We start from the raw sequence: 27284 nt of genomic DNA on the forward strand, positions 1-27284 counted from the left end.
CTACACCTTTCCCCCTCTCTCCTCATTCTGGGACTCCAGTAATACGTACTTTATTTCTTTTGATTATGTATTAACTCCTGCAGGCCTTCTTTGCCCTTTTCATTATTTTTTCTTTTTGCTTTTCGAACTGCACAATTTTAATCAACATGTCTTTTTACCCATTATTCTTCCCTCTATTTGTTCAAATATGCTGCTGAAGGGCTTTGTTGAAGACTTCAGTTCAGTCATTGTATTCTTTGGCTTCAAAATTTCTGTTTGTTTCTTTTTTTTTTTATGTTCTCTGCCTCTTCATTGAGCTTCTCATTTTGTTCTTATATTATTTACCTTGTAGTATCAAATTGTTTATCTGTGTTCTTTTATAGTTATCTGAGCATCTGTAGAGCAATTATTTTAAATTATTTGTTGGGAAATTCCTGAATCTCCATTTGTTTGGTCTGGATATGAGAGGCTTACTGTATTCCTTTGGCAGAGACATGTTTTCCCTGTTCTTTGTGATCCCTGCAGACTTCTGTAGGCATCTGAGAATTTGAAGAGGCAGTCACCTCCACCAAACTTTATGGGGACTGATTCTGGTAAGAGAAGCCTGTCACCTGTGGAAAGGGGAACACCAGATTGTGTGGTGACCCCTGGTCTAGTGGCACAGGTCACATGGTAGCACTGGATCCGAGGGAGATGTGATGTCTCTTTGTCTCAAGCCAGTCAGATCTGCAGTATTGACAATTGTATTCTGAGGTGAGCACTCAGGGAGTCTGAAACAGCTGCAGGGGATATGGGCCTACTAAGCTGCGCCTCCTGGATCAGTAGCTAGGGATCAGCGCAGACAGCAACGGTGGCTGGAGCCAGGTGTGCCCATACTGTGCTGCAGGGGCCACTGCAGGTGCTTATGGAGTGGCAGAGGGTATTTTCAGGCACACTTGAAGTGATGAGGTCAAGGCAGGTCAGTGGCATCTGTGGAGGACCCGGGTGTCCTGTGGCTTCACACTCTTCCCCCAGGTATGCATCCTGCAGTGGAGGATAGTGAGTGTTACACCTGGGGGCATGCAGACCCTCAGCTGGAGGAACCGGCTATACACGTGGGCATGGTGGTGCTGGCCGGCAACAGAAGGCAGGGCCTCGTCTGGACTCAGAAACAGCTGCTGGGGGGCCTGGACACTGGTGCTCTCTCCTATGTCTGTTTTCTCTCCCCCTGGCCATGCACCCTGCAGTGAAGGCCAGGGGTGGGGCTCAGGCTGGAGACATGTTGGGGCACCATCGCAGGGGCTAGTTAGAGGTAGGTATGGTGGTACCGGCCAGGGACAGAAGGCAGGGTCTGATCCAGGCCTGCAAGCAGCTGCAAGGGCCCTGGAGGTCCATGTGCTACACTCTCCTCAGGGCGTGTGTGCACTATAGTGAGGGCTGGTGATTGGAGTTGAGCTGTTGGCATGCTGGAGCAAAGCTGGAAGGGGGTCTTGATAGGTAGGCATCTTGTTGCTGCCAGTAAGGGAAGGCAGGGCCTGATCCTTGCCCAAAAGCAGCCTCTGGGGATTTTGGCTGTCAGGATGTGTATCTGTGGCTGTACTCTCTCCTCTATGTGCCACAGTGGAGGCCAGTGACCAGCATCAGGCTTGTGGCCAGTGTCAGGCTTGTGGCATACATGTGGGCAGTTGGACGGTCTAGTCCCTTGCACAGAGCCAGTGGTGAGGGTCAGGTGAGGGCACAGAGGCTTGTATCTTACATTCACGGAGCTCCTGAAGCCAGAGTTTGCTCCAGGTGTAGCTCCCAGGTTCTGGTGGAGGTGAGGAGGGACTCAGGTGTCTGACCTCTTTGTGCAGCCACGGGGGCCTTGGTGCACTACCAGTTGCAGGTCCAGGCTCTGAAGGAAGGCAGCAGAGGGAGGGGAGGGTGGGGAAGCAGGGACTGGAGCGAAGCATAGCTGGCTGGTGTTCGGAATGTAAACGGAGTGGCTGGCGAATAGGAGCAGCTGGCTGGGGAGTTCAGGGTGGAAGCTTCTGAGTTCTCCTGTAGGGCAAGTCTCCCACTCAGGGGGCTCTTCGTAGCTGGGAGGTGCCTTCTTGCTGCTGAATATTGTCTTGGAGGATGGGATAATGCAGAGGCAAAATGTAGTATTTGTTTTCTTTCCCTTCTTGTTCAGTTATTCTCAAGCATTTCATTTTGTTTTTGTTCCATGGTGTTGCTAAAATTTCAAGAGATCTCCTGGAGTGGTTTTTATTTGTTGATAGCTGTCTAATCGTTGATCTTTATGTGGGGTTGGGGAACCTGGGATGTCCTACATAGCCATTTCCCGCCCCTCCGCCCCGCCCCCCCCCCCCCCCCCCCAGAATGTATTTTATTATCTTGCCCAATTGCTCTGGCTAGGACTGCAAGTATGTTGACCAAGAGTGGTGCGAGTGGGTGTCCTTGTCTTGTTCCTGACCTTGAAAAGCTTTCAAATTGTGGGTTGGATGGTTGTGGGTTTGTCACGCTGAGGTTTGTCCCTTCTATACCCACTTCATCGAGCATTTTTATCATGAAAGGATGTTTTGTCAAACCCTTTTCCTGCATCTATTGAAATGATCATATGATTTTTACCTTTCATCTATTAATGTGATTTATCACATGGTTTCATTTGTGTATGTTGAGCCACCCCTTATATCCTAGGGATAAATCTCACTCGATCATAGTATCTTATCCTTTTAATGTGTTTTGCTAATATGTTGTTGAGAATTTTTGCATCTCTGTTCATCAGGGATACTGGCTTGTCATTTTCCTTACATTGCCCTTATCCAGCTTTGGTATCAGTAAGTCCTGGCCTCATAAAATGAGTTTGGCAGTGTTTCCTCCCATTCAATTTTTTTTGGAATAGTTTGAAGACTGGCAATTCTTTACCCAGTAAGATTCACCAGTAAAACATCTGACCCTGGGCTTTTTTGTGTTGGGAGGTTTTTGATTACTGATTTAATGTTATTGGTCTAGTCAGATTTTCTGTTTCTTCCACATTCAGTCCTGGTAGGCTGTACGTTTCTAGGAATTTATCCACTTCTTCTGTGTTGTTCAATTTGCTGGTATGTAAGTGTTCATAGAAAGTCTTATGATCCTATGTATTTCTGTATTATCAGTTGTAATATTGCCTTTTTCATTACTCATTGCATTCTCTCTTCTATTCTTAATTTGTCCAGCTAAAGGTTTGCCAATTTTTTTTTTTTAATCAACTCTTTGTTTTGAATCTTTTACATTTTTTCTATGATTTCTATTTCATTTCCCATTTCTGATTTCTATTTCATTTCCCCTCTGATCTGTTGTTTCCTTCTCTCTGCTTACCTTGACTTAGTTTTTTTTCTAAGTTCCTTGAGTTGTAGTTAGTTTATTTGGGATCTTTCTTTTTTGTTTATATATGCATTTCTGGGCTTCCCTCATAGCTTGGTTGGTAAAGAATCCACTGCAATGCAGACCTGGGTTCAATCCCTCAGTTGGGAAGATCCCCTGGAGAATGGAATAGCTACCCACTCCAGTATTCTGGCCTGGAAAATTCCATGGACTGTATAGTCCATGGGGTCACAAAGAGTCAGACATGACTGAGAGACTTTCACTTCACTTTATGTATTCATTTATCACTATAAATTTCTCTTTATGAATCACTTTTGCAGCATCCCATTGGTTTTGGTATGTTTTGTCTCCATCTGCATTTGTTTCAAGATATTTCTTGATTTCTTTTCTTTTTTTTTGACCCATTAGTTGTTCAGGAGTGTGTAGCTTATATCCTGTTTATACCAGATACACAGGCAGGATTAAACCAGAAGCTAGGGTAGAGATTGGTAGAGGGCTGGCAGGAGAATTCAAGGAGGGGGTGAGGTAGCAGGGGTAAGGAAAGAGTGACAATACTCTTTTGAGTATCTTTTGTATAGCTCTGATTTTTACAACATAGTAAAGCTTCAGATACCATTCCTTCATCTGCCCTCCAATAAAAAACAACTAGCATGAGAGGGAGTGCATGGGTGCTCAGTTGTCTAACTCTGCAAACCCATGGACTGTAGCCTGCCAGACTCCTCTCTCCATGGGATTATCCTGGCAAGAATACTGGAATGGGTTGGCATTTCCTCCTCCAGGGGATCTTCCTGACCCAGGGATTGAACCTGCATCTCCAGCATTGGCAAGTGGATTCTTTACCACTGAGCTAGCCACCTGGGAAGCCCATGAGGAGGGGTACCTGAAGTAAAAACATCAACAGATGATCCTAACTATATACTATATTGAATAACAACATGGAAGGTGGTTGGGAAATAAAACTATGGAAAACACTGCCCTCAATGGATAAATGTAAGGCCAGATGGAAAAGGAACTATACAAATGCTCTAATCTGGTCAATAAATGTGTTTCTCACTTAGGTGTGGACTGGCAACTTTTTTTGGCTCCAAGTCATGCAGGATCTTAGTTCCTAGACCAGGGATCAAACCTGTGCTCCCTGCAGTGGAAGCACAGAGTCCTAACGCTGGACCAACTAAGTCCCTGGACTGGCAGTTCTAAAACTGTGTACGCTAAAACTGAAGAAGTAAAAAAGATTGCAGATAGTAAAGTCTGGTTCTTACCTTAGGAGAAAGAATTTACAAATAAGGAAAGGAGAGGCTAAAAGGAACCCTGTGAAGTTGAATTGAAATATACAAGTATTACTACAAAACTCATGTTTTTCCACATACATGTTTAGATAACTAGCTGAAAAATATGGATTTATGTTTTTCAAGAGCATGCACGAGTGCTCAGTCATGTCCAGCTCTGTGCAATCCAATGGACTGTAGCCTGCCAGTCTCCTCTGTCCATGGGATTATCCTGGCAACCATTTCCTCTCCCAGGGGATCTTCCCCACCCAGGGCTGGAACCCACATCTCCTGCATTCGCAGGCAGATTCTTTACCACTGAGCCACCTGGGAAGCCCATGAGTGAACATACCTACATTTATTTTCTAGCTTTGGCTGCAGAGAGGGCCAAAGAGCAGTAATAATCTAGTAGCAATGAGCAAATACAGTGCACTTACCTTGGTTTCTAAATGCCATTCTCCAATACATGGAACTAGGAATCTTAGAGAGGTGGTTGTTCCAGTACCTGGAATGAGTATCAGTGTTTAAAACATCTTGCCAGAAAGTAAAGAAGTGCTTAAAAATTGGGGAGGAGCTTTTCCAAGAAACATCTGCATCTACCTGAAGGAGCTCTTAATGACCAAAGCTGGAACAACTTCAGGAACAGAATGACAGTACTAGATTATAACCCAAAGGGAAAAAAAAAATTCATGAATCCATTATAATATAATCAAATAAATTAGTGGGGAGAGGGAGGGACAGCTCTTCCTTACAGAAGTCCAATTAATAAATATAGAAGAAATCAGGCAAATACTTCAGAAATAATTATTGTAACCAAGAAGCTAAAATTAATAGGTATGTTTTGAGAAATCTATATAGTTTCAAAGTCTCTCCCCAAGATACTTATCAACAAGGAGAAGATAGTAACTTTACAGTGGAGAAGCCCCAAAGAAACCACTTAACCAAGTGGTCATGGTCAGCATCACCTGTACAAACATAGGACATCATGAAATGCATGATGCATTATGGACACACTTCTGTGGCATTCCTGCCAAAATGCATGCTCATTACAATCATAAGAAAACATCAGACAAATCCACATCAAGGGATACTATTCAGGATAACTGATCAATATTCTTCAAAAGCACCTTGTCTTCTCAAAGACAAGACTGGGGAACTATTACAGAGACATATCAACTAAATACAACGTGGGATCCTGGCTTGGATACTAGAACAGAAATAGTGGATAAAGTGGTGACATTCAAAAAAGGTGTTTAGTTACTAGTGCTATATCAGTGTTAAGTTCTTGGTTCTGATAGTGGTACTGTGCTGTGCTTAGTCGCTCAGTGATGTCTGACTCTTCGAGACAGTGGTATTACGGTTATGTATTAACATTAGGGAAAGCTGAGAGAGGGACATATGAACCTACTATTTTTTCAACTTTTCTGCAAGTTAAAAATTAGTTCAAAACTAAAGTCTAAGAAGAAAGGTAGGAGACGATAATATGGTGAAACCAGATAGTGTAACTGACTTTCTTCTTTTCCCAGCTACGTTCAGACACTTTGGTATCCACAGAGCAGCCCGCCTGTGTATAAGACAGTGCCAGGGGCCTAGGACATGTTCTCAAAGCTGGGTCCTCTGGAAGCAGACACTGAAGTGGAGGTGGGAATTCACCCTGGTGACATGCAGTCCTGTGCTGGGACCCAGCTCTCACACTGTCTGGGGGCACCTGTCCACTCAGCCCCTGCTGGAGTGCCTCAGGTGCCCATTTGGAACCTCCCAACCCTTGTGTCAGCTAGAAGGAATACAGCTGTCTCCTCAGTTCTACAACCAAGTGGTACTTTGACTCCTCATGAGAGACTGGACAGGCAGATGGGAGATGGCAGGAGCCATCCTGCTGGCAGAAGACCATCACTGAAAAACCATTTTCTTAGCTGGTACCAATCAGACACAGAATCAACTTAAAAACAAGACAGAGCCTAGAGGAAGGCAGGATGCATGGGAGCTAACTAGGAAGTCGCAGTGAATTGATTTCAAGTAGCTGCAGCTGTGATTATTTTTAGCCACAGGCTTCAACCAGCTTTCAAAATCGGCTAATCAGAGTTTCACAGTAGCTAGCTTAAGTAAAACCAGCACAAAAATTTAGCTTTTAATTTAATTGACAGCAAGAATCTGCTTAGCTGGGAGATGGCTCGGAAGGCAAATCAGAGGAAGAAAACTTTTCACTGCAAGTTTAAGATAATTTTTCACATCTGCCACTTTTTTTTTTTTTTACATCTGCCACTTTTGAAAATAAAAATTTATTTACTGAATCTGTTTCTGCCACCCCAGCTCAGTATTACTGTATGCATTTTGGGTAAAACAAATCATTTCGCCACCTAAACTTGAAAGAAAAATAAACTGATGACAGTTAGGTTCTAACAAATGCCCCACACCCATCCCCGCACTCTAGTAGCATATCCTGCAGGAAGCTGTTATCAGAGCCTGAATGGGTTTAATGTATCCACACCAACAGGCACAGAACAGCCAGGCTGGCAGATGCCGGGACCAGATCGCTGGCTGCTTCCTGAAGGGTCCAGGGCCGCCCAGGAGGAGAGGCCTCAGGAGCCAATACAGGAGAGGGGGTGGGGCACTGTAACAGTTTCCTCAACCACATCTCAAAGGAAGTAAAAGGGACCTGCAGGTGAAAGAGGTTTGGGGAAGGGAAGAGAAGGGAAAAGAGGGTGACTGGTGGCAAACATGACAGAGTCTGGAGTACACAGGAAAAGCCAGTCCGTCTTTACTGTAGTGAGTGCAGGATACAAATAGTTTACAACAACCTCTAACATTTTCTTAACCATTTGATAAAAAGTTCACTATAATATTTATTGTATAATGAAGGAAAAAAACAACACATTCAGGGAAAAATTGAGATTAACTTATTTTTTCTTAAAAGGTTCATCTCAAGGATGGCAACAAAGTCCAGCTTGTGCCGCCAAACGGTTTTACATGTTCAAACCGTGTACAGCTTCTTGTGTGAACTGTTGACTACAAACATTTACCAAATACATAAATCTCTTTTAAAAAAGCCATTTTAAATATAGCAAAGCAGTGTCTTCTTGCACAGCAAAGTGAAGAAAGTTTCTACAGAGAAATAAAAGTTTTACATTTGTAAAATCTTTTTCACATTCTAATCATCTAGCTTCTTATGATCCAATGCCAGGAGTTTTCTGGTTCCTTATTTACTATGTATTTCTTGTGCGCATGATGGTTAATACAGAAAATATGTTAATGCTTTATTAGCTGTCCTTACAGTAAAAGGAAATGGTAAAACATATATTGTTCTTTTAGAACAAACCCCTGATTTAGTCTCTTAACACAATGGACATAATTAGGGCTCAAAAGATGGAGTTTTGATTGGGACCATCTGTAGACATACAATGGTGACTTTCCCTTTCAATGTAGTACCAGGTAGACTGCTGAAGGAAGTACAGCTGCTGGAAACCGTACTTGAACCAGTGCAATTTACTCTAGCTTTTTTTGTTTTTGTCTTTTAGTAATAAAATACTTCATCTCCAGGGATAAAATTTCTTGCGATGGTGTCATACAAAACACAGGAGTCCAAAAAGGGTAAGAAAAGTAGGTTCTAAAGTAACATGGTTAGTGTCTGCCCCACGCTGAGCTGGTTTCCACCAGGAGATGTGTGTATGACGTGTTCGTACATGGGGTCTGGGCGAGGGTACCTCTGTCAAGTCCATATGCTCTAAGTCACACTGGGTATATGAGAAAAGGGTTAACAGTCAAATACTCAGTTCCTGAAAATGGAATACATTGTTACTTGGTCAGTGTAATTGAAATACAAACTCCGAGCCTTGGTAATATTATTTTAGAAAACAGTAGTTGTACTGATTATAAACCTGCATAGAAAGAAAGACTATTGAGATACAGTCAGAAAAGCCATCTCATAAGGCACACAAGAAAATAGACAGTAAATGTGAATGTGTTAACTCCTATCCCATGTACAGCAGAAGTTCATGAACATGCATAAATAAACCAAAGAAGCACTGAACACTTTCAAAGCTATAAATGGTTTACAAAGTGGTAAGGATTATCTTGGAAATTCAGTGTTGGGAAACTGCATTGTTTCAATTAGGTGTGACCTCATGAAGAAATGTGCCTGTAAGTTGTTCAGTAAAATAAGTATATTTAAAATAAAACAAAACAAATCCACTCTGAATAAAAGCCAAATGTCCAAACCGACGAGAGGGGAGAGTGTATCACCCTCCCTTTTTTGGCCTCTATCAAAATTTACTACCCAAAATATCATTAAAAACAGAATTCCACTCTGCAGCTGTGAACGCCACAAGTTTATCCTGTACCTAACTACCTATGTGTCAGCCAGGAAATCTGGCTGATGATTTGTCACAAACAGCATATGAGGAAAATGTCACAAGGAACGCAATTTAGGGGGAAAAAGCAAAAACGTAAGTAAAAATTGTAGGTAGCTGCTTAATATTAAGTTTAAAATATAAAATAGCAGTAATTTAAAACCCTTATTTTGAGTTTCTCAAGAAAATGAGTATTTAAAAATCGACGATGAAAGATATACAGGACTTTGAATTTTGTCATGGCACAAGCCCAGGGAACTGCCGAACTTGCTGTCACCACTTAGCTGTCTTCCTGAGAGAGTAAGGCCTTGGTCAGCATCTCAGTTGAGGGCATCAGGATGGCAAGAGTCATGCCAAGGATCTGCACCATGAGAGGGCTTCTCCCCACACTGAAGTGTCATTCAATGCACAGAGTGTCCAGAATGATAGTTATCTTGTAACCAGCTGCATCAATCTATTTTAGAGGGTCAAGAAACAAAGATCCCTTCCCCCTCAAATATTCTTCCCTAATCATTTACCACTTATAAAACCTTTGTGCTCATCTACTATTTTGCCATTTTCTCTAACATTAATTAAATTAGGTCAGCTTTTCTACTATATTTTTTTCCTCACAAAAGGCAAGTTTTTAAATAATGCCTTATAAAATCTGTTACAACACATTTTACATTTATGCAGGATGAACTTAACATCAATTTTTTTTGCCACTTTGCTATTTATATACACATATAAAATATATAATAATGCTCAACCCATACAGCACAAAGATTACAATGTAACATCACACATTCACCACCAGTGAGGGGAGAAACCCCTTTATACAATCCTCTGAAAAGACTGGGCCAATAATTAAAATCCAAAGTACAGTATATTTAACAAAATAGTAAATATTAAACAGTGAATACTCTACTTAATAAGGATCTCGCCTTTTCCCCCTAAATTGGCGGCAATCCACAAAAATATACTTTTTAATCTGGTGACCATACAATACATAGGTACTTACATCAAAGGTGATAATATATTTAAGATGCTATATACACAAAGAGTTTGGCTCAACTTTTAATTTACATATAGAATAATAAGTGTTCATGGCTTTTTTTTTCCAAGGTTCTGCTTGCAAGATATTTTTGTTTGTTTTTTTCCCCCTCTCAAAATAAAACTAAAAAGTTAAAACAAGATAAAGCTATTCTCTAAAAAAAAAAAACAAAAGTTACAACATACAGCTTTGGCTTATATAAATAATTCATAGCAGAATGTGTTCAAAAGTAGTGAATATAATTTTATATATAGTCATCAATTTATAAGGGTGTTTTCTTTTATATAAAATATACATGAGCTAAAATCAGTTTAATTTTTATGATATGAATGTAAAAAGAAACTTCTGACATATTCCAATTATAACTTAATATATATTAATTTACTGTTAATGCTCTATATGTCTAGGCTAATATTTTCTGAATATCTCATGCGTGTTTTCTATTCTCTCTCTTTTTTATTAGCTAAAGATCACTTCTTTGACCCAGTACATTTTTGTACGTGCAAAACAGTTATGTGTGGGGCTTTTTTGTTATGTTTTTTAATATCAACAGCCCTTTCCCATGCACCTCTTTGCAATAGAGACCCATGCCAGGTTGGGTAATTAATATAAATGACATTTTATGTACAGTATTGCTTTCTTGGTTCCTGCTTTTCTACTGCTCTGTTCTACAAAGCATTTTTCTTAAGTAACTACAGTCACTGCACAGTTAAATAAAACAAGTAGGGGCCCTCTAGGTTTCTGCAAGCTAGTGTGGGAGAATTATATATAGGGTACATGTTTCTCTGCAAAAACTGGTTATCTTATGAAACAAGTAGTCCAAGGAAGTGCCAGACTAGACTCTGCCTACAGGGTGCTCTGTCTGCCGTGGTACGCACACCTGCAGGTCTACAAGAGTTAGCAGGTAAGTGCCTGATTCTGTGTACGCAACACACACCCACACATACACACACTCACACCCACATACATATATATGTAAAGGGATATATATGTATGTATGTACATATAAATATATTTAACTCATGTCCTTATTTACCAGTTTAGATATGTAGAGCAGTTCACTGCAGTAACACAAAGTACAAACACCAGCCTGGAAGCCTTAGGTCACCCACGCATCCATCCGCATCCGCTTTACGGAAGGGCTTTCTCTGTCCTCAGAGTTTGGGGGTCGGCCGAGCACAACGGGAGAGTGGAAGTCGCCCCGTGGATCCTCCCGGTCACTGCCGTCGTAGGAGCTGCTGGAGCTGCTCAGACTGTCCGCCGGGGAGCGGCCCACTTCCTGCCGGGGCTGCGGCTGCGGGGCCTGCGGCGGCGGCGGCGGCTGCGGCTGCGGCTGGAAGCCTGACGGGGTCATTCGATCCCGGGGAGGTGAAATTGGTTCTGACTTAATGTTGATGTTTTGGTTGGTATTAATGGATAAATTTGAACCCTGAGATAATTGCCCTCCAGCACTGAAGGAAAAAAACAAAGATCTGTTAGACAGCTGGTTTGTGAGTGCATCTGCATGAGTGCGATACTACAGATACCGCCTGACTGACAAAGAGCCCAGGGTGTGAAACACTGCCAGAACTCCCCAAGGCCAGTTTTGGTGTTTCCTGCAGTGCTTCACACAGAAAAAATAACATATCTCTGCTAAAACCAAAAATGAGTACAGTCAAGATTTCTAGCGGCTGGTTCTATTACCCAAATCTTGGTACTTCTGTGGCTGAAGTTTCCAAAATAGTGTCAGCGGCTGATGCGCGGGGACCGAAGCAGCAGAGGGGCCACGTGGCGCCCTGACCTCGCTCCCTCTCCCCTCTTCTCTGCCTCTGTGATGGACTGCCATCTATGCTCACAGCAGCTCTCAGAAGGCAGCCATGTCAGCCTACCCTCCAGATGAGTCTCAAAAAGGCTAAGTGAGCGGCTCAGAGGACACAGTAAAGTGTGCACACGCCTTTTCCTCAGTCTGAGCACCAAGCCTTTTCTGCTTGCCTTTGCACGGCCATTTTTAGCGTGCTCATTTAGGATGCTCTGCACACACCCAAGGGCCAAACGCCTGTGTAAACAGAGACTTCCCTCGGGTACCCTGGCCATTTCTCCATGACTCAGTTCCCAAGGTGACGACCAATGCCAGTGTGCACTGTGGAGCTACCAGGATACAGGGAGTCTCTGGGGACTTTCAGGCCAAGAGGCTAGGAGGCCAGGTGTCCCACGTGTCCTGAGCAGAAGCGACACAGCTAACCTATTATGCTGTCCCCTCTTCTGGACCGTTCTCCTCCAGCTTCTCCTGGGCTGACTATTCTAGTTTGACCAAAACACCACTCCTTCTCCCCTTGCTAGTGACGCCTGTGCTACTGAGCACCACTGTGATCCCTTTCACGCTGTCTGCAAGGAACACTCTCTTTTGCGAACCCTTCCTGGAGAGGTACAATGTGTGCAGTGAACTGCAGTCAACCACATGAATCCCACGTAGCCTGACCCATACAAAAGAAACCCAGCCCCTATCATCCTTCCGTACGATCCAGGGATAAAGCAAAGGGCACAGCTCATTCTCTTTTTCTGTCTGTTGATGTGAACCAGAGCAAGGAAACAGAAGGGTGCCAGGTAGGCCTGAATTCCTTCAGGTTGCCTTTTTACTACCAGTGGAATGAGACACAGGTTGGGAAGCATAGGTATAAGTTTGGGGAAAACATCTAGTCATTTACTCACACGAGAGAGTTGAGGGCTGCTTGTCCTAAATGGTGCTGCTGCCAGGCGGACACCTGTCCCAGAGACAGCATTCCTGGCGAGTTGAAGCCCTGCAGGGCTGACAGGTCTGCACTAGTCAGTGAGTAGTCTAAAAAAGAAGGAAATGTTGCTTGTGTGTGTAATAAAAGGACCATACAACACCTGCTTTTCAAATAGTTGTGCCAAAAGTTTTCTTAGTTTGAAAGAAGCCAGGTACTTCATAACACAAAAAAATTCCCTTTGTGCTTAGTCGTTCAGTCGTGTCCAACGAGCCCGCCAGGCTCCTCTGTCCATGGGGATTCTCCAACAAGAATATTGGACTGGGTTGCCATGCCCTCCTCCAGGGGATCTTCCCAACCCAGCGATAGAACCCAGGTCTCCCGCATTGCAGGCAGATTCTTTACTGACTGAGCCACCAGGGAAGCCAAAAACACGCTTATGGTCTACAACTGACAAAAAATTTTCTTTTGGGAAATTTCTAGGACCTAGCTATATTCAGTTGTCTGGGATTATTTCAATAAAAGAGGTTTCAATTTTGTACTAAATATTTATAGCTTATTATTTCACAAAAAGTTGAGATACTTATTCCAGGATTGTAAACAGAAATAATAACAGTGCTGTCACTAAAAGATGTTCCTATACAATTGTTATTTAAAATATATATGCCCACCACTACCCTCATGAACAAAGAGAAACACTCCAGTTCATCCTGACTGCAACTAGTTCAGCATGTCTCATATTTCTGAAGTACAGGGGAAGCAGAAAAGATTCAGGACCCCTTTTCATGGGCTGTCAAGCTTAGTGACATAGACAGTATATTCATTATCATACAATTAACTAATTGCATTTGTTCGAAGTACAGGAACTGTCAAAGATCCCTGATTACATGCAAAGTCAAAGTTCATGAAAAAACTTTGTGTTACAAGACAAAAATGCTTCAGTCATAATCATTTTGGCCAAGACATAGCATGTTAGTTATTCATATGTAGAGTTACTTCAGTTCAACATTAACATTTGTTTTTTTCCATTTAGTTCTAAAGAGAGGTGGCAAAAGCTCTTCCACCTTTAACTTCTTTTTCATGTTTTGAGAGAAGTATTTAAAGAAATGAGTCTCCCTAGTGAATTAGCATTTTAAAAAAGAAACAGTTTAAGCAGCACAGCTATGCTTGTGATCTTTTCTCAGTCACTGCTCTCTAACATTGCCTTGCCCCGCCCCACAGAAGCTGGGTAGGGGGATCAGTCACACTGCGCCTTCCACAGTGACTCCAAATCCTTCCAACTACCCATTTGACATGTCTACTTGTCATGATGTCTCTCCAGACAGATCAAGTCTGACATGATCCCACTGGACTCATCATTTCCTCCAAACCTGCCTCTCTCTAGTAAATGGCACCAACTCTCCCCCTAACTGTTCATGCCAGAAATCTGTGGGTGTTACCCTTGATACTTACTTCCACCACCAATGATCAAGTCTAGTCAATTCTAGCTACTATCTCTCAAGCCTGCCCATGTCTCACTGTCTCTACTGCCACCAGCCTAATTTACACCATTAGCATTCATTAGTTGGACTATCATAGTAGCCTCTTGTGTGGTGGTCCCATGCATGCTGTAGTTAAGTGATCATACAAAACAAATATAGTCATGATACCTCTCTGCTTAAAACCTTTTTATGGCTTCCCAATGCTCTCAAGATCATGTCCGAAAGTCCTCAGCAAGGCGTGTGCATCCCAGCCTCCCTCTGTGGTTTCAGCTCTACAGCGATCTGGCCCCGTCAGCCAGGCTCCTGCTGCCTCTGTACACAGGGCTCCCCGTTCCTGGAGCCCTCTCCCTACTCTGCCTGGCCGAGGCAGATCAAAGCCTTTTCAGGTCAAAGCTTCAGTGTGGCCCTTAACACAGTGGTGATAAATTATTCCTAGAGCTATTTGTCTTCTGTCTTTCTCCTGTGATAGCCCCTACGTTCCATTGTTAACTGTGCGCTCCTGTGTATTTCCAGTGCCTGGCACACAGAACACCCTCAATAAATATGTGCTGAATGGATCCATGAATAAGCTGAGAAGCTGGGAGTGACCTTACAGATGGGCATGAGGAAGTGTCTATATGATTCCTCCACACAGAACTACTGTACTTTTGGAAATGTTGCTCATTTATTCATCCCTGTACTGACTGACTGGCACGTGTTTGATTCTTAACTATGTACAGAAAGGTAGTTGATATACTAATGAAAGACAAAATATAGATGCTTGTTTTAAAAAGATAAATAAAGATAATGTGGTAACATTAAACAGAATAGGTGCTCTGAGAGAGAAGTAAGTAGTTACAGGAGTGAGAATGATAAGGGATGGTTCAAGAGAATGTGACTCCATTTTTGTGTTTTGGTAATTCCTTCTGGACTCTGGAAAAAATATTCTTTAAAGCCAATGGCATTTCTAAAAACAAATACAGTGGGGTATCTAAGTTTTCTATTGGAAAAACCTGTCATGAAATGCTCAGTAAACTGTAATGTAACGGTGACCCCCAGCTCAAGAACCATCTCCTCGGCCAACACTCCTCTGAACATTCTAGCTCACAAATTTTCTTTCCTCACCTTCTCAAGATCAGAGTGACTGGCTTTGAAGAGAAATAAGAAAGCTCCTGGTCTTGCCCTCAGGCACAAACAGTAGCAACCAAACGGAGGAAAACGCGACCTGCTGACACAGCTCCCTGAATTCACCTCCCTGAGTCCTGAGGTCCCAAGGGATGCAGTCTTTCCCAAGGTAGGTTGACACAGCATGCAGCAAAACACCTTATTTCAAAAGCTTGGAAGAGTGAGACGCAAATGTTTTGCTCCGTTTGCTGTGCATCATAATTTGATAACAGCTAGCTGTTTCTCAGGAGTAAGTAGAAGTTTATGCTGGGGAATCTTTCTATAATCAATGTGTATTGTGTAATTTTTTCAAGACTAGCATGTGTTTTATTAACATATCCAACTTTGAATCTAAGAAACTTGAAATAATTTATTTCAATAAATATATTTTTAAAGAAATCCCAAAAGCACACACTGAAACAAAACAAAGGAAAAAAAAAACCCACAAAAGGCGACAGGGCAGGCTTACCTGTGTTGTAGGCGGTCGGCATGGCCGAGTACACCAGGCCCTGCGGAGGCAGGCTTGGAGTTGTCACAGACACCACTGGGGTAGCTAGGGGTTGAGTGGCTTGAGAACTGCTTATCCTTTGGGTATTCTGTGAGAGAGTAGAAAAAAAGTGTTATTCTATGAGTATTTATATTTAAGCTTAATATTGAAAATAGAACATTCAATTTAAAAGTGACATTTTTCACAGTTTTATGATGTGAACATCATTATTCCCTGAAGCAAGTGATCATGTGAAAACTTTAAAAATACTAATGAGAATAACTAAATATTTAATTTTAAGGGATGTATTTTACATTAATCATTCATTTTCCCCTAGTGCCTTTTTCAGAGAGTTTACTGATGTCAGAGATACAACCTTAAAATAGAAACTTGCATTAGGGCTGATAACACTTACATGTTAACACAAATGAGGACTTGATGCCCCTTATAAAGACTGCCAGGCTACACTACCTAGGTAAGATATGTGTAGATTTTAAATACCTGAGGATAGCAAGGTTATCTGTATATATAGATTATAAGTCCATGAGAGTTCAAGAGAGTTCAAAACTACTTCTATTTGCTGGATTTACAAATTAACAGGGTTTGAAGTCATAGCTTACTAAACTGCAGCTTGTATTCATATTTCCTTCCCTGAGATCCTGCAATTAACACACACACATGTACATATTTGTGTATATGTATATGTGTGTGTGTATTTAGATATAAATTTTTATTAAGATTTTTTTAAAGAACAGTTTTAGGTTCACAGAAAAACTGATGAAAAGGTACAGAGATTTACCATATACTCCCTGACCCTATACATGCAGAGCCTCTCCCATCATCCATCATTGACCTGTTTTTTTAATGGCAGACTCAGACATGTATCCCTTCTCCAAATGCTTATGAATGGAGAAGCTTTGAGTAGAGAGCTTTTAAATAAAATATAATACTTCTGATAGGGCTGTGGATGACCAATGGTAAATGCTTGCTGACCAACAGCATCTACATAGTATTCTATCTACAGTGGGAGTGAAACAAAATGAACTACAAAACAATCAAGTCAGTTTAAGACAGTCACCATTCTGTAAGGGTATGGGTATGAAAGAGCAGTTTCTCACAATGCTGCCTCAAGCGAACACGTTCTAAAACTGAGAATCAGCAAAAGAGAGACTCCAAGTCCCATGTGGTTAGAACACAAGAAGGCTAAAGCATAAATCCGGGGTTATTTTTTTCTAAATGAAGAAATTACAGCCTGGTAACTGAGATTTAGGGGGCCTAAGCCATATCAAAGTATAACTCAGTGCCCTTGAGATTACAGAAAGTCAGGATGTCATTCAGTTTTCCCTATCACTATTTCAAATGGTAATCAGATTGAAGACCTTTGGTTAGATCTAGATATTTCATATCTCATTTTATTTCCTTTTAGTTTGTATTTTCTATCCAATCTTAAGTCAGAGGATGTTAGAAAGACCACTCAGGCTATTCTGGCCTGATTCTTGTCCCAGATTCACTAATTCCTGAGCCCTGGAAAAATTCTTTCCCCTCTCCAAATCTCTCCGGTTGTAAAGCAGAGAAGACGGTGACTGCTGCACTGCTGCTCTGTAATACTATTGTGAGAATCTAGTAAGGCAACAGTCAGAAGCGCTCTGATAAATTTACTTCAGAAATGTCAGACATATCCTTAAATTATTGCTCTAAGATACTCTCTGGCCCAAGATTTCTTTTTTTTTTTTTTAAAGGTACATATAGTTATTCCTTCTGATCCATAGCTACTCCCTTGGAGCTGTCAGAAAGGAGAGTTGTTCTAGAATTGCAAGACTTCTAAAGGCATCTCTATAGCCTGGCTCTAAAGGGGCCATTAGTGTAGGTTCCAGGGCACTCAGTTTGGGTCAGAGCCACTCATGATTCTATTCTAGAGCTCAAGCCAGTTTGAACAACTTTCTGGATTGTAACAGATTGTGTCTCTGACTGATTTGGTTCTGACACATAGAACTCTGCATTTTAATTAACTTTTAGAATTTGAATTAGCTTAAGTTTTAGAGACTATCAATGACTATTTACAGTTTTTGGTTAAGTATTTGTTTCTTAATCAAAAGTATTTTTATGTGCTAGATTTTACAGTCTTCAAATACTTAGAAATTTACCTTTGAGATTTTGTAATTGAGGGTATACTTTACGGAAAGTAAAAGTCAACATGTAACAACTAGGTATACATTTTTGTCTCAGCATCAAGTTAAAAATTTTAGTGAATTTTTGAGACACAGGTCTACTTTGAGAGAACAGAGAACAGAGATCTGTTCTCACAAATTTTGTCACTGAAACTTCAAGAGTCAAATACTAGGTGAAAAACACAGTATGACATGGTCTTTTGGCCTGGCTCTATCAATGCCATACCTTCACCTCCACGGAAGTCTCCTAACGTGACCTCAAGATGGGGTGGTGGTGGTGGTGGTGGTGTGTGTGTCTGTAAAACGGTGACACTCCAATATATTGGTTCTACCCATCAAGGCTCATAATCTCAATGGCACTGATTTCCACAGCCACTAGAGGGCAACACACTGCTAAATAATTCATAAATTCACAAGGAAGCATTCATGATTAACTTCTTAAGGGTATAAATAGTGAGGTTTAATCTAAGACAAATTACTTAATCTTAAACTATCATTTGCTAATCATTATTGTATCAGTAAGTAAAGTATTTCCCCAAAAGATACTTAAAATCTGCACATGATATAATCCAACACCACAAGAATTCCATGGCCTAGAGATATCCATGGACTGTATAGTCCTTGGGGTCGCAAAGAGTCGGACACGACTGAGCAACTTTCACTTTTATCACTTTCAGTGTATTTTAGTTACCCAATGTGAAACCACATCCAAAACTGTGAGAGTGATCACAAAGTTAAAGAAGAATCTCTAATTTTAAGGACAGAGCACAGACAACCTTATTTGAAAAGAAACAAATTGTGCAAAACACACCAGCATGCATATATATGTAATAATAAAATGTAAAACGAACAGATGCCTTTCCCCCATGCTTTCATGCAATCTAAACCCCTGTCCATGCTAAAAACTAAACATTTTCAAGTCTTTAGTCCCCCTTAAAGTCACCTAATTAGCAGCTGACTTCAAAATCAGAAGATCAGTTCTGTGAGGTTTGAGTTTTAGTTCCCAGAGAAATAGAGCAACTGAAAGTTATTTTTAGTCAAATTTGTTTTCTAGAAGAAAAGCCAATAGAAATCATTTGTTTTTGAAAAAAAAGTAACAGCTACTATTAAGGACAGAATATCTTCTGATAGAAAAAAAGGAAGTTTGTGTATGTTCAATTAAAGACATTCGTTTTAATAAACAGGGAACCCCCTTGTGGTTCAGATTGTCTCATGCAGGATGAAATAATTCTAACTCTGTGAAAAAGGTGACCTCACCAAAAATGATGTAATCTTTTTGAAAGAAAGAGAAACAACACAAGACAGTGTGTTACAATCTGACGAACTGTGAGGGTGAAGTCATTTTCTAAAAATATATTAATAATTTGGGGGAACTACATAAGGTATTTTATATCTTTCCTTAAAAAATTCTTTAACATGTCTTGTGATCATGGACAGCTACTGTTTATAAAGGCTCTATTCCAAAGTTTCTAGAACAAATAAAACACGTCAAGATATGTAATTATGAGTAGAAAAACCACATTCTGCAGTACCAGTGCTTGTTGCTTGGTTCAGTTATTCAAAATGTTTGGACAGTATTTAACATCAAGAAAAAAAAAATCTGTGTAACAAAGGGAACATTACTCAGATAAAAACACTGAAAAGAATTAGTACTTTCATATTTTTTTCAACTCCATTCAAGTAGAAACCCACACTCACCAACTCCAATTCCTCTTCCTCCGACTGCACTCAGCACATAAGAGGAATAAGAGAGTTACTAAGACTGTTGGTACTTGAATATAAAATACTTCTTTAGAAAAACATGTTATCTGAACACTATCAGTTGTTTGGAAATCTAAAGAGATGATTATATAGGCAGTGAGTACAAATATACATTATTTATTGTCTCTGTACCTGTAGCTGACTTCAAAAGACTGGAAAGATTCTTTTAAAATCTCTAGGGCCAGGATTTAAAGACCCTCCTACCCCAGTTTGTTCTGCTCTTATGCCATGCTGTGATAACATATAAAAGGATTTCCTAATCATGAAACTAGTTTCTGTTTGGAATCTGGAGAATGCTAACAAACACTTTTTTTTTTTTGTTTTCGTTTGTTCAGACGCTAAGTTGTGTCCGACTCTTTGTGACCCCATGAACTGCAGCACATCAGGCTTCCCTGTCCTTCACAATCTTCTGAAATTTGCTCAATACTTACATCTAAATCCTCCCATCCCTACCCTACCTGGTTACACATGTACATTTATCTTAATTAAATTCTGTGGTGGGCAGAAATTATTTTGTTTTCTTTTCTCCCACAGTAACTAACGCAGTATTATGAAACAATAAGAACTCAAATATCTGTTAATAAGTACAATAGCTTTACAAATTTATATATTTATCATTTGCAAATACAATTTTCAAATGAGTATAGTAACTTCAATGGAGAAAAGCCACATAAAGAAAATGAGAGGAAAAATGAACTGATAAATCACCTAAATAAAGAAAATGAGAGGAGAAATGAATTGATAAATCATACAGAAAAGAATGAAACATATTGCTCCTTTTCTTTCTACACATCTAAAAATATGAATAAGCTAGAATAATCCAACTAGTTTTCTTAAATTATTTTACTTGAGTGAGTCAAGCTTCTCCGTCAATCTGTGAAAGGTATCTTTATAAGCATCAGCGATACATGAAGTCCCAACCTGAAAGCAGGTTTATCTGCAGACAAGTGTGAACCAGGAGTGAGGCTCATTACTGACTGAAAAATAACTACCTGGCCTATAAACTGCTGTTTCAAACGTGGCAAAATCCTCTTCAACTGTGTTGTTATAGATATCTTCACCCATCTCCAACTGTTAAGACACATCAAAATACTATGGGTGTGTGTGTATTCAGTTTTCACTTTAACTTATAGGGATAACAGTGTAAATACTAATAGTTTCTGGGGCAGATTTTACAATTCCACAGAGATGCTTCATGAACTCTTAAAAAAAAGACCACGATAACTGACAAGTTGCTAAATGTCAAACTTGTAGTTTGTCCATCAATTTTGCAGTTTATTACAATTCTTATAAACCTATTTCTATGCCTTAAATGAAACTTCCTATAGTTTTTATTTCTGAAGTATAGTGGCAGTATTCCACATCCAGTTCCTGAAAGATGAAAAAATGACTAGGATTCTCCACTATAAAAATCACTATTTTTCTTTTTATAATCAATGATTATTTGGGGAGTAACATTCTGAGACTTATTAAATATCCTGTTTCTCCTTAAATTTTTGCTAACTTTAGCACTCATTCATTGACCTTGCCTTCAAGGTCTGCACTATTGTATTATAATGGTGATTTGCCATTTCTCTTATTCTTTCTACATGTGTTGATTAGAATTCTTCTCTAACGAAGAGCTGTCCCTTCTACATTTATTTATTCAATCACTAAGTAACAGTCTCATTATTTTTTAAATTCTTTGTGTTATAATCCAGTAATATTATTATTTATTTTGCTATTTTTTTTCTTTAAACCTTTATTTTTTGAGCAGTTTAGGCTGACAGCAAAATTGAGGGGCATACACAGAGATTTTCCATAAACTCCCTGCTCTCACATATACATAGCTTTCCCTATTACCAAAGTGGTACACTTGTTACCATTATCACCCAACATCCCTAGTTTACATTAGGGTTTATTCTTGGTGTTGCATATTCTAGGGGTTTGTTCAAATGTATCCACCATTATAATATCAGAGTGTTTCACTGCACTAAAATGCTCCATGCTTTGCCTATTCATCCCTCCGTTCCTCCAACCCCTGATCTTTTTTACTATTTTCATAGTTTTTGCCTTTTCCAGAATGTTGGAACCATGCAGGATGTAGCCTTTTCAGATTGGCTTCTTTCACTTAGTAACATGTATTTAATTTTCCTCCATTTCTTTTTATGGCTCAATCGCTTATTTCTTTTAGCACTGAAAAGTACTCCATTGTCTGGATATACCACATTTTATCTAGTTACCCACTAAAGAACATCTTGGTTGCTTCTAAGTTTTGACAATTATGAATAAAGCTGCTATAAACATCCATGTGCAAGTTTTTATGCCGGTAAATACCTAGGAGTGTGACTGCTGGATCATATGGTAAAAGTATGCTTAGTTTTGTAAGTGGAGAAGGAAATGGCAACCGACTCCAACATTCTTGCCTAGAGAATCCCATGGACAGAGGAGCCTGGTGGGCTGCTGCACAGTCGGTCATGACTGAAGCGACTTAGCATGCATGCATGCGTTGGAGAAGGAAATGGCAACCCACTCCAATATTCTTGCCTGGAGAATCCTAGGGACGGAGAAGCCTGGTGGGCTGCCGTCTGTGGGGTCACACAGAGTTGGACACAACTGAAGCGACTTAGCAGCAGCAGTTCTGTAAGAAATCACCTGTCTTCCAAAGTTGCTTACCATTTGGCATTACCACCAGCAATTTGTGACAATTCCTATTGTTCCACAAACTCACCAGCATTTCGTGTTCTCAGTGTTCCAGATTTTGGTCATTCTAACATGCATGTAGTAGTATATCATTGTTGTTTATTTTGCATTTCCCTAATAACATATGATGTGGAATGTCTTTTCATATGTTTATTTTTTCATCTGTATATCTTCTTTGATGAGCTGTCTATTAAGGTCTTTGGCCCACTTTATAATTGAGTTGTTTTCTTATTGTTGAGTCTTAAAGAGTTCTTTGTATAGTCTGGGTAGAAGTCCTTTATTGGAAGTGTCCTTTGTAAGTATTTTCTCCCAGTCTTTGGCTGGTATTCTCATTCTCTTGACATCTTTTGCAGTTATTTCTGTGTGGATCATGCCAATAGTGTCACATCCAAAAATGCATCACTGTACCCAAGGTCATTTAGGTTTTCTTATTTATTATTGTCTAAGAATATCTGAGTTTTGCATTTAAAAATTTTGGTCTGCAATCCATTTTGAGTTAATTTTTGTGAAGAGTCTGAAACCGAGTAGGGCCCTGTGGGGCTCCCAGGCACAGAGGCCTTTCTGTCCCCCATTTCTTGTAAGCAAGACTTTCTACATGCATTAATTAGAGTACATCTCTAAGGAAGAGCTGTCCCTTTCTCCGTTTATTTATTCAGTCACTAAGTAATAATCTCACTATTTTTCATTCTTTGTGTTATAATCCAATAATATTTTTTGTTGTTTAAATTATTCTAGATCTGGCCATTGGGAGCTCCTCTGAAAAGTTGGTTCCTATGACTTGACATATATTTCCTCATCCGCTGGCACCTCTGGATCATTGTGTATTTTCCTGGCCCTAGCTCTACAATCAATCACTTCTCCAAGGAGGCTTGATTGCTGTCATTGGAGAATGGAGCTTAGAAACTAGGACCTGAGAGCTAGGTGCGCTCAGTTTCCAGGTTTCACTGATTTAAGACTCAGCAGTCAGAGCTAGGAAATATCAGATGTATTCGAATTCATGTGTACACACATCTATACTTTTGTATCTATCTGTATATATGTTAAAAAAATACATTTATTCTGAAACCTCCAACTACAATCCAGAAAAACAGGGTTCATTATAACCTTCCCATCCACCTTGCTTAACTGAAACTTTATTTCTCAAAAAACCAGCTTTATCTACAATGTATAGTATTCACTTATTTAAGGGTGTGTGTGTGTGTGTGTGTGTGTGTGTAACAAATTTACCATCTTGAGCAATAGTTTCCAAAGTTATTTAGACCAGTTCATCCCCTTCCATATCGTATCACTCATTTTTAATAATTATTCATGTATTTCATCTTGGGTTCCCCTGGAATCCTGGTTGATTTTTTAAATTGCATATAGTTAAAAAAAAAACCACTCTGTATTGTATAGTTTTGTAGGTTTTATCAAAAGCATAGATTCATGTATCCAACAATACAGTATCATATCCCCTCAAAAATTCCCTATACCACTCCTTTTGTAGTCAACTTCTCTCCTTACCCCTTGCAACCACTTATCTGTTCTGCATTTTCCAGAATGAAATATAAATGCAATCATATACTATATCTTTGGATTTGGTTTCTTTCAATTAGCAAAATTCATTTAAGATTCATTTATATTGTCGTGAATTAAATTCATCCTTTTTTTTTTTTTAATTGCTGAGCAATATTCCTTTCTGCAGATGTACCAGAGTGTGTATATGCATTGAGCTGCTGGAAGGTTATTTCTGTTGTTTTCTTTGGGGGAAATTAGTGAAAAATACAGTTTCTGTATAAGCATGGTTTTCAATTCACTTGAATAAATTCTCTAGAAGCAAGACTGTTGGGTTGTATGACAAATACATATTTAACTTTATAAGAAGTTGCCAAACTGCTTTCCAAAGTGGGGCTACTATTTTGCATTCTAAGTAGGAATACATGAGAATTCTGGCATCCTTGCCAGAACTTGGCACTTATAGTTTTTTTGGTTTTGTTTTTGTAATTTTAGCCACTCTAACAGGTGTGTAGTTGTATCATTCTGGATACAAGTCTTCTACTAGATCAGTGATTTTATAAATATTCTCTCCTAATCTGTACACTGATTTTTTATTCTCTGAACAGGGCCTTTTCATGGAGTGAATCTTAAACTTTGATAAATAGCAATATATCCATTTTTTATGGATTATGCTTTTGGTGCAATTCTCCAATGTTTTCTTCTAAAGTGTCACAGTTTTGTGTTTTACATTTGGATCTATAATACATTTTGAGTTAATTTTTGTATAGGGTTAAGAATTACATTTTGAGGTTCTGTTTTTGCATACTGATGCTAAATTGCTGCAGCACTATTAGTTGTACTGACTATTATCCTTACTCCATTGAATAGCCTTACTATCTTTGTAAAAAACCAACTGAATATATTTTCTGGGCTCTCTTTGACCTGTGGTGCTCATCTTTTCCCCAGTACCACACATTTTTTTAAGAAATATTTATTTGGTTATGCCCTGTATGCATTTAATTTTTTTGCCTTACTGCCTCATCCAGGACTTCCAGCACAATGTTGAATATGAGTGGTGAGAATAAAACATCACTGTCTAGTTTCTAATATTATTTTACTAAAAGACTGAAGTTTCCTCTTATTAAGTATATTAGTTGCAGGATTTCTGAAAACAGTCTTCATTAGGTTAAAAGAGTTCCTTTCTTCCCCTAGTTTGGTGAAAGTTATTTTTATTATGAATAAAAGTTGAATTCTTTTAACATGGTAAATTATAGTGATAAACTTAGAATCAGCCTTTGGTTTGACTCCTTTTCTCTACTGTCTTTCTCTTTTAAGTTTCATTAATTTCTGCTCATTTTTTCCTTTTCTTCTGGTTCCTTAGGGTTAAGTTCACTCTTTTTCCTCTTCCTTCCTCTTTTCTAATATAAGTACTATGAATTTCCCCTCTCAACACTCCTCCTAGTTGGTCTCCAAAATTCTGATATGCTATAGATTTCAAAATTTCTCTTGATAGTTGGTCTTCGACCCATAAGATATTTAAAAACATGTTCTTTAATTCTATATGTGGAGGTTTTCCTGTTGTCTTTCTGTTATTGATTTTATTATGGTCAGAGACTGTAATACGTATGATTTCAATTCTTTGAAATTTGCCGAGGTTTGTTTTATGATACACAATACCCTACTGCATGTTGCAAGTGCTCTAAAGAAGAAATATATGTTCTGCTATGCAAAATGACGGGTTCTATAAATGTTTCTTACATCAGGCTGGTTGAATATTTCTCAGCCACCCAGATCCTTAACTGAATTTTCTGCCTACTTGTTCTATCAACTACTGAGAGAAGAGTGTTGAATGTTCCAACTACAATTATGGAGTTTTCTCTTCCACTTTTTAGTTGTATCATCTTTGCTTACTGTATTTTGAATGTTTACTGTTAGGTGCATACACATTAAAGATATTTCTTGGAATATGTAATATTCTTCTTTCAGTTCAGTTGCTCAGGCATGTCAGATTCTTTGTGACCCCGTGGACTGCAGCACACCAGGCTTCCCTGTCCATCACCAATTCCCAGAGCTTGCTCAAACTCATGTCCATCAAGTCGGAGATGCCATCCAACCATCTCAACCAGTGATGCCATCCAACCATCTCAACCTCTGTCATCTCCTTCTCCTGCCTTCAGTCTTTCCCAGCATCAGAGTCTTTTCCAATGAGTCAGTTCTTTGCATCAGGTGGCCAAAGTACTGGAGTTTCAGCTTCACCATCAGTCTTTCCAATGAATATTCAGGACTGATTTCCTTTAGGATTGACTGGTTTGATCTCTTTGCAGTCCAATATGAGTCCAAGGGACTCTCAAGAGTCTTCTCCAACACCACAGTTCAAAAGCATCAACTCTTTGGCGCTCAGCTTTCTTTATGGCCCAACTTGCACACTGATACACGACTACTGGAAAAACTAAAGCTTTGGTTAGACAGACCCTTGTTGGCAAATATTTGTCAGCAAATATTCTTCTTTATCTGTGATAATATTCCTTATTGTGAAGTCTACATTGTTTGAACTTAATATGGCTTTACTAGCTTTCTTTTGGCTAATGTTTGCATAGTATATTTTTCTCCATCTTTTTACCTATGTCTTTATACTTAAAGTGGGGTCCTTACAGACATTATATATTATGACCTTTTTTTTAAAAAACCAATCTGGCATTTTGTCTTTTGATGTTTACTTGTATAGTTTGGATTAAAATCTACAATCTTGCTAGCTATATTTCATTTGCTCCATCTGTTCTTTATTTTCTGCCTTTTCTCCCATTTCTTGGGATACTGGAGCATATTTTGTATTTCCATTTTATCTCTATTGACTTGTCATTTATACCTTTTTTTATTTCCTATAGTTTTACTAGGGTTTACAATATATACTTTCAGTTAATTTGAGTTAACCTTCAAATGTATACCTCATCATGTGTAAAGACCTATAAAAGTATATTTCTAATTCTCCACTCTGTCATATTAGGTTAGTACAAAAGTAATTGTGCTTTCACACTGTTGAACTTTGCTGTTTAATATTGGAATACATTCTTAAATAAATGTGGTTATGTCATACATCATTTTAATGTACAATTCTCACTTTATTTTTCTGCTAATGATTTACTTTGTGTGTGTATTAATCATGGTCGTGTTCGACTCTTTGTGACCTCTTGGAGCCTGCCAGGCTCCTATGTCCACGGAATTCTCCAGGCAAGAATACTGGAGTGGGTTGCCATTTCCTCCTCCATAATAACTTACCACTTGCTGTTTATATTTATTTTAGACTAGAGAAATGAGTTAAGACAAAAAGCAAATTCAAGCAATTTTCTTATTCAAGTTTAAAATGGATTGTAAAGCAGCAGAGACAACTTGCAGTATCAACAACGCATTTGACCCAGGAACTGTTAACAAATGTA

At 39.4% G+C, this 27284-nt stretch overlaps 1 protein-coding gene across 12 annotated transcripts in view; it reads right to left on the minus strand.

Annotated features, from left to right (window-relative positions):
* Nucleotides 1-7302: 7302 nt before the first annotated feature.
* The window catches only part of MEF2A (myocyte enhancer factor 2A), a 201174-nt gene continuing 181192 nt past the window's right edge, over nt 7303-27284 (minus strand). For 8 of the 12 annotated variants that reach the window (XM_061158584.1, XM_061158590.1, XM_061158583.1 and 5 more), the window contains 4 exons: nt 19630-19653; nt 15746-15872; nt 12636-12762; nt 7303-11398 (listed from right to left, as the gene is read on the minus strand). In XM_061158584.1, coding sequence (XP_061014567.1) covers nt 11047-11398; nt 12636-12762; nt 15746-15872; nt 19630-19653 — 630 coding nt within the window. In that variant the 3' untranslated portion in view covers nt 7303-11046. The remainder of the gene's footprint in view (nt 11399-12635; nt 12763-15745; nt 15873-19629; nt 19654-27284) is intronic. The other 4 variants (XM_061158591.1, XM_061158588.1, XM_061158589.1 and 1 more) reach the window with 1 other exon arrangement.

The sequence above is a fragment of the Dama dama genome, chromosome 13, assembly GCF_033118175.1.
Source record: "Dama dama isolate Ldn47 chromosome 13, ASM3311817v1, whole genome shotgun sequence".
NCBI classification, from domain to species: domain Eukaryota; kingdom Metazoa; phylum Chordata; class Mammalia; order Artiodactyla; family Cervidae; genus Dama; species Dama dama.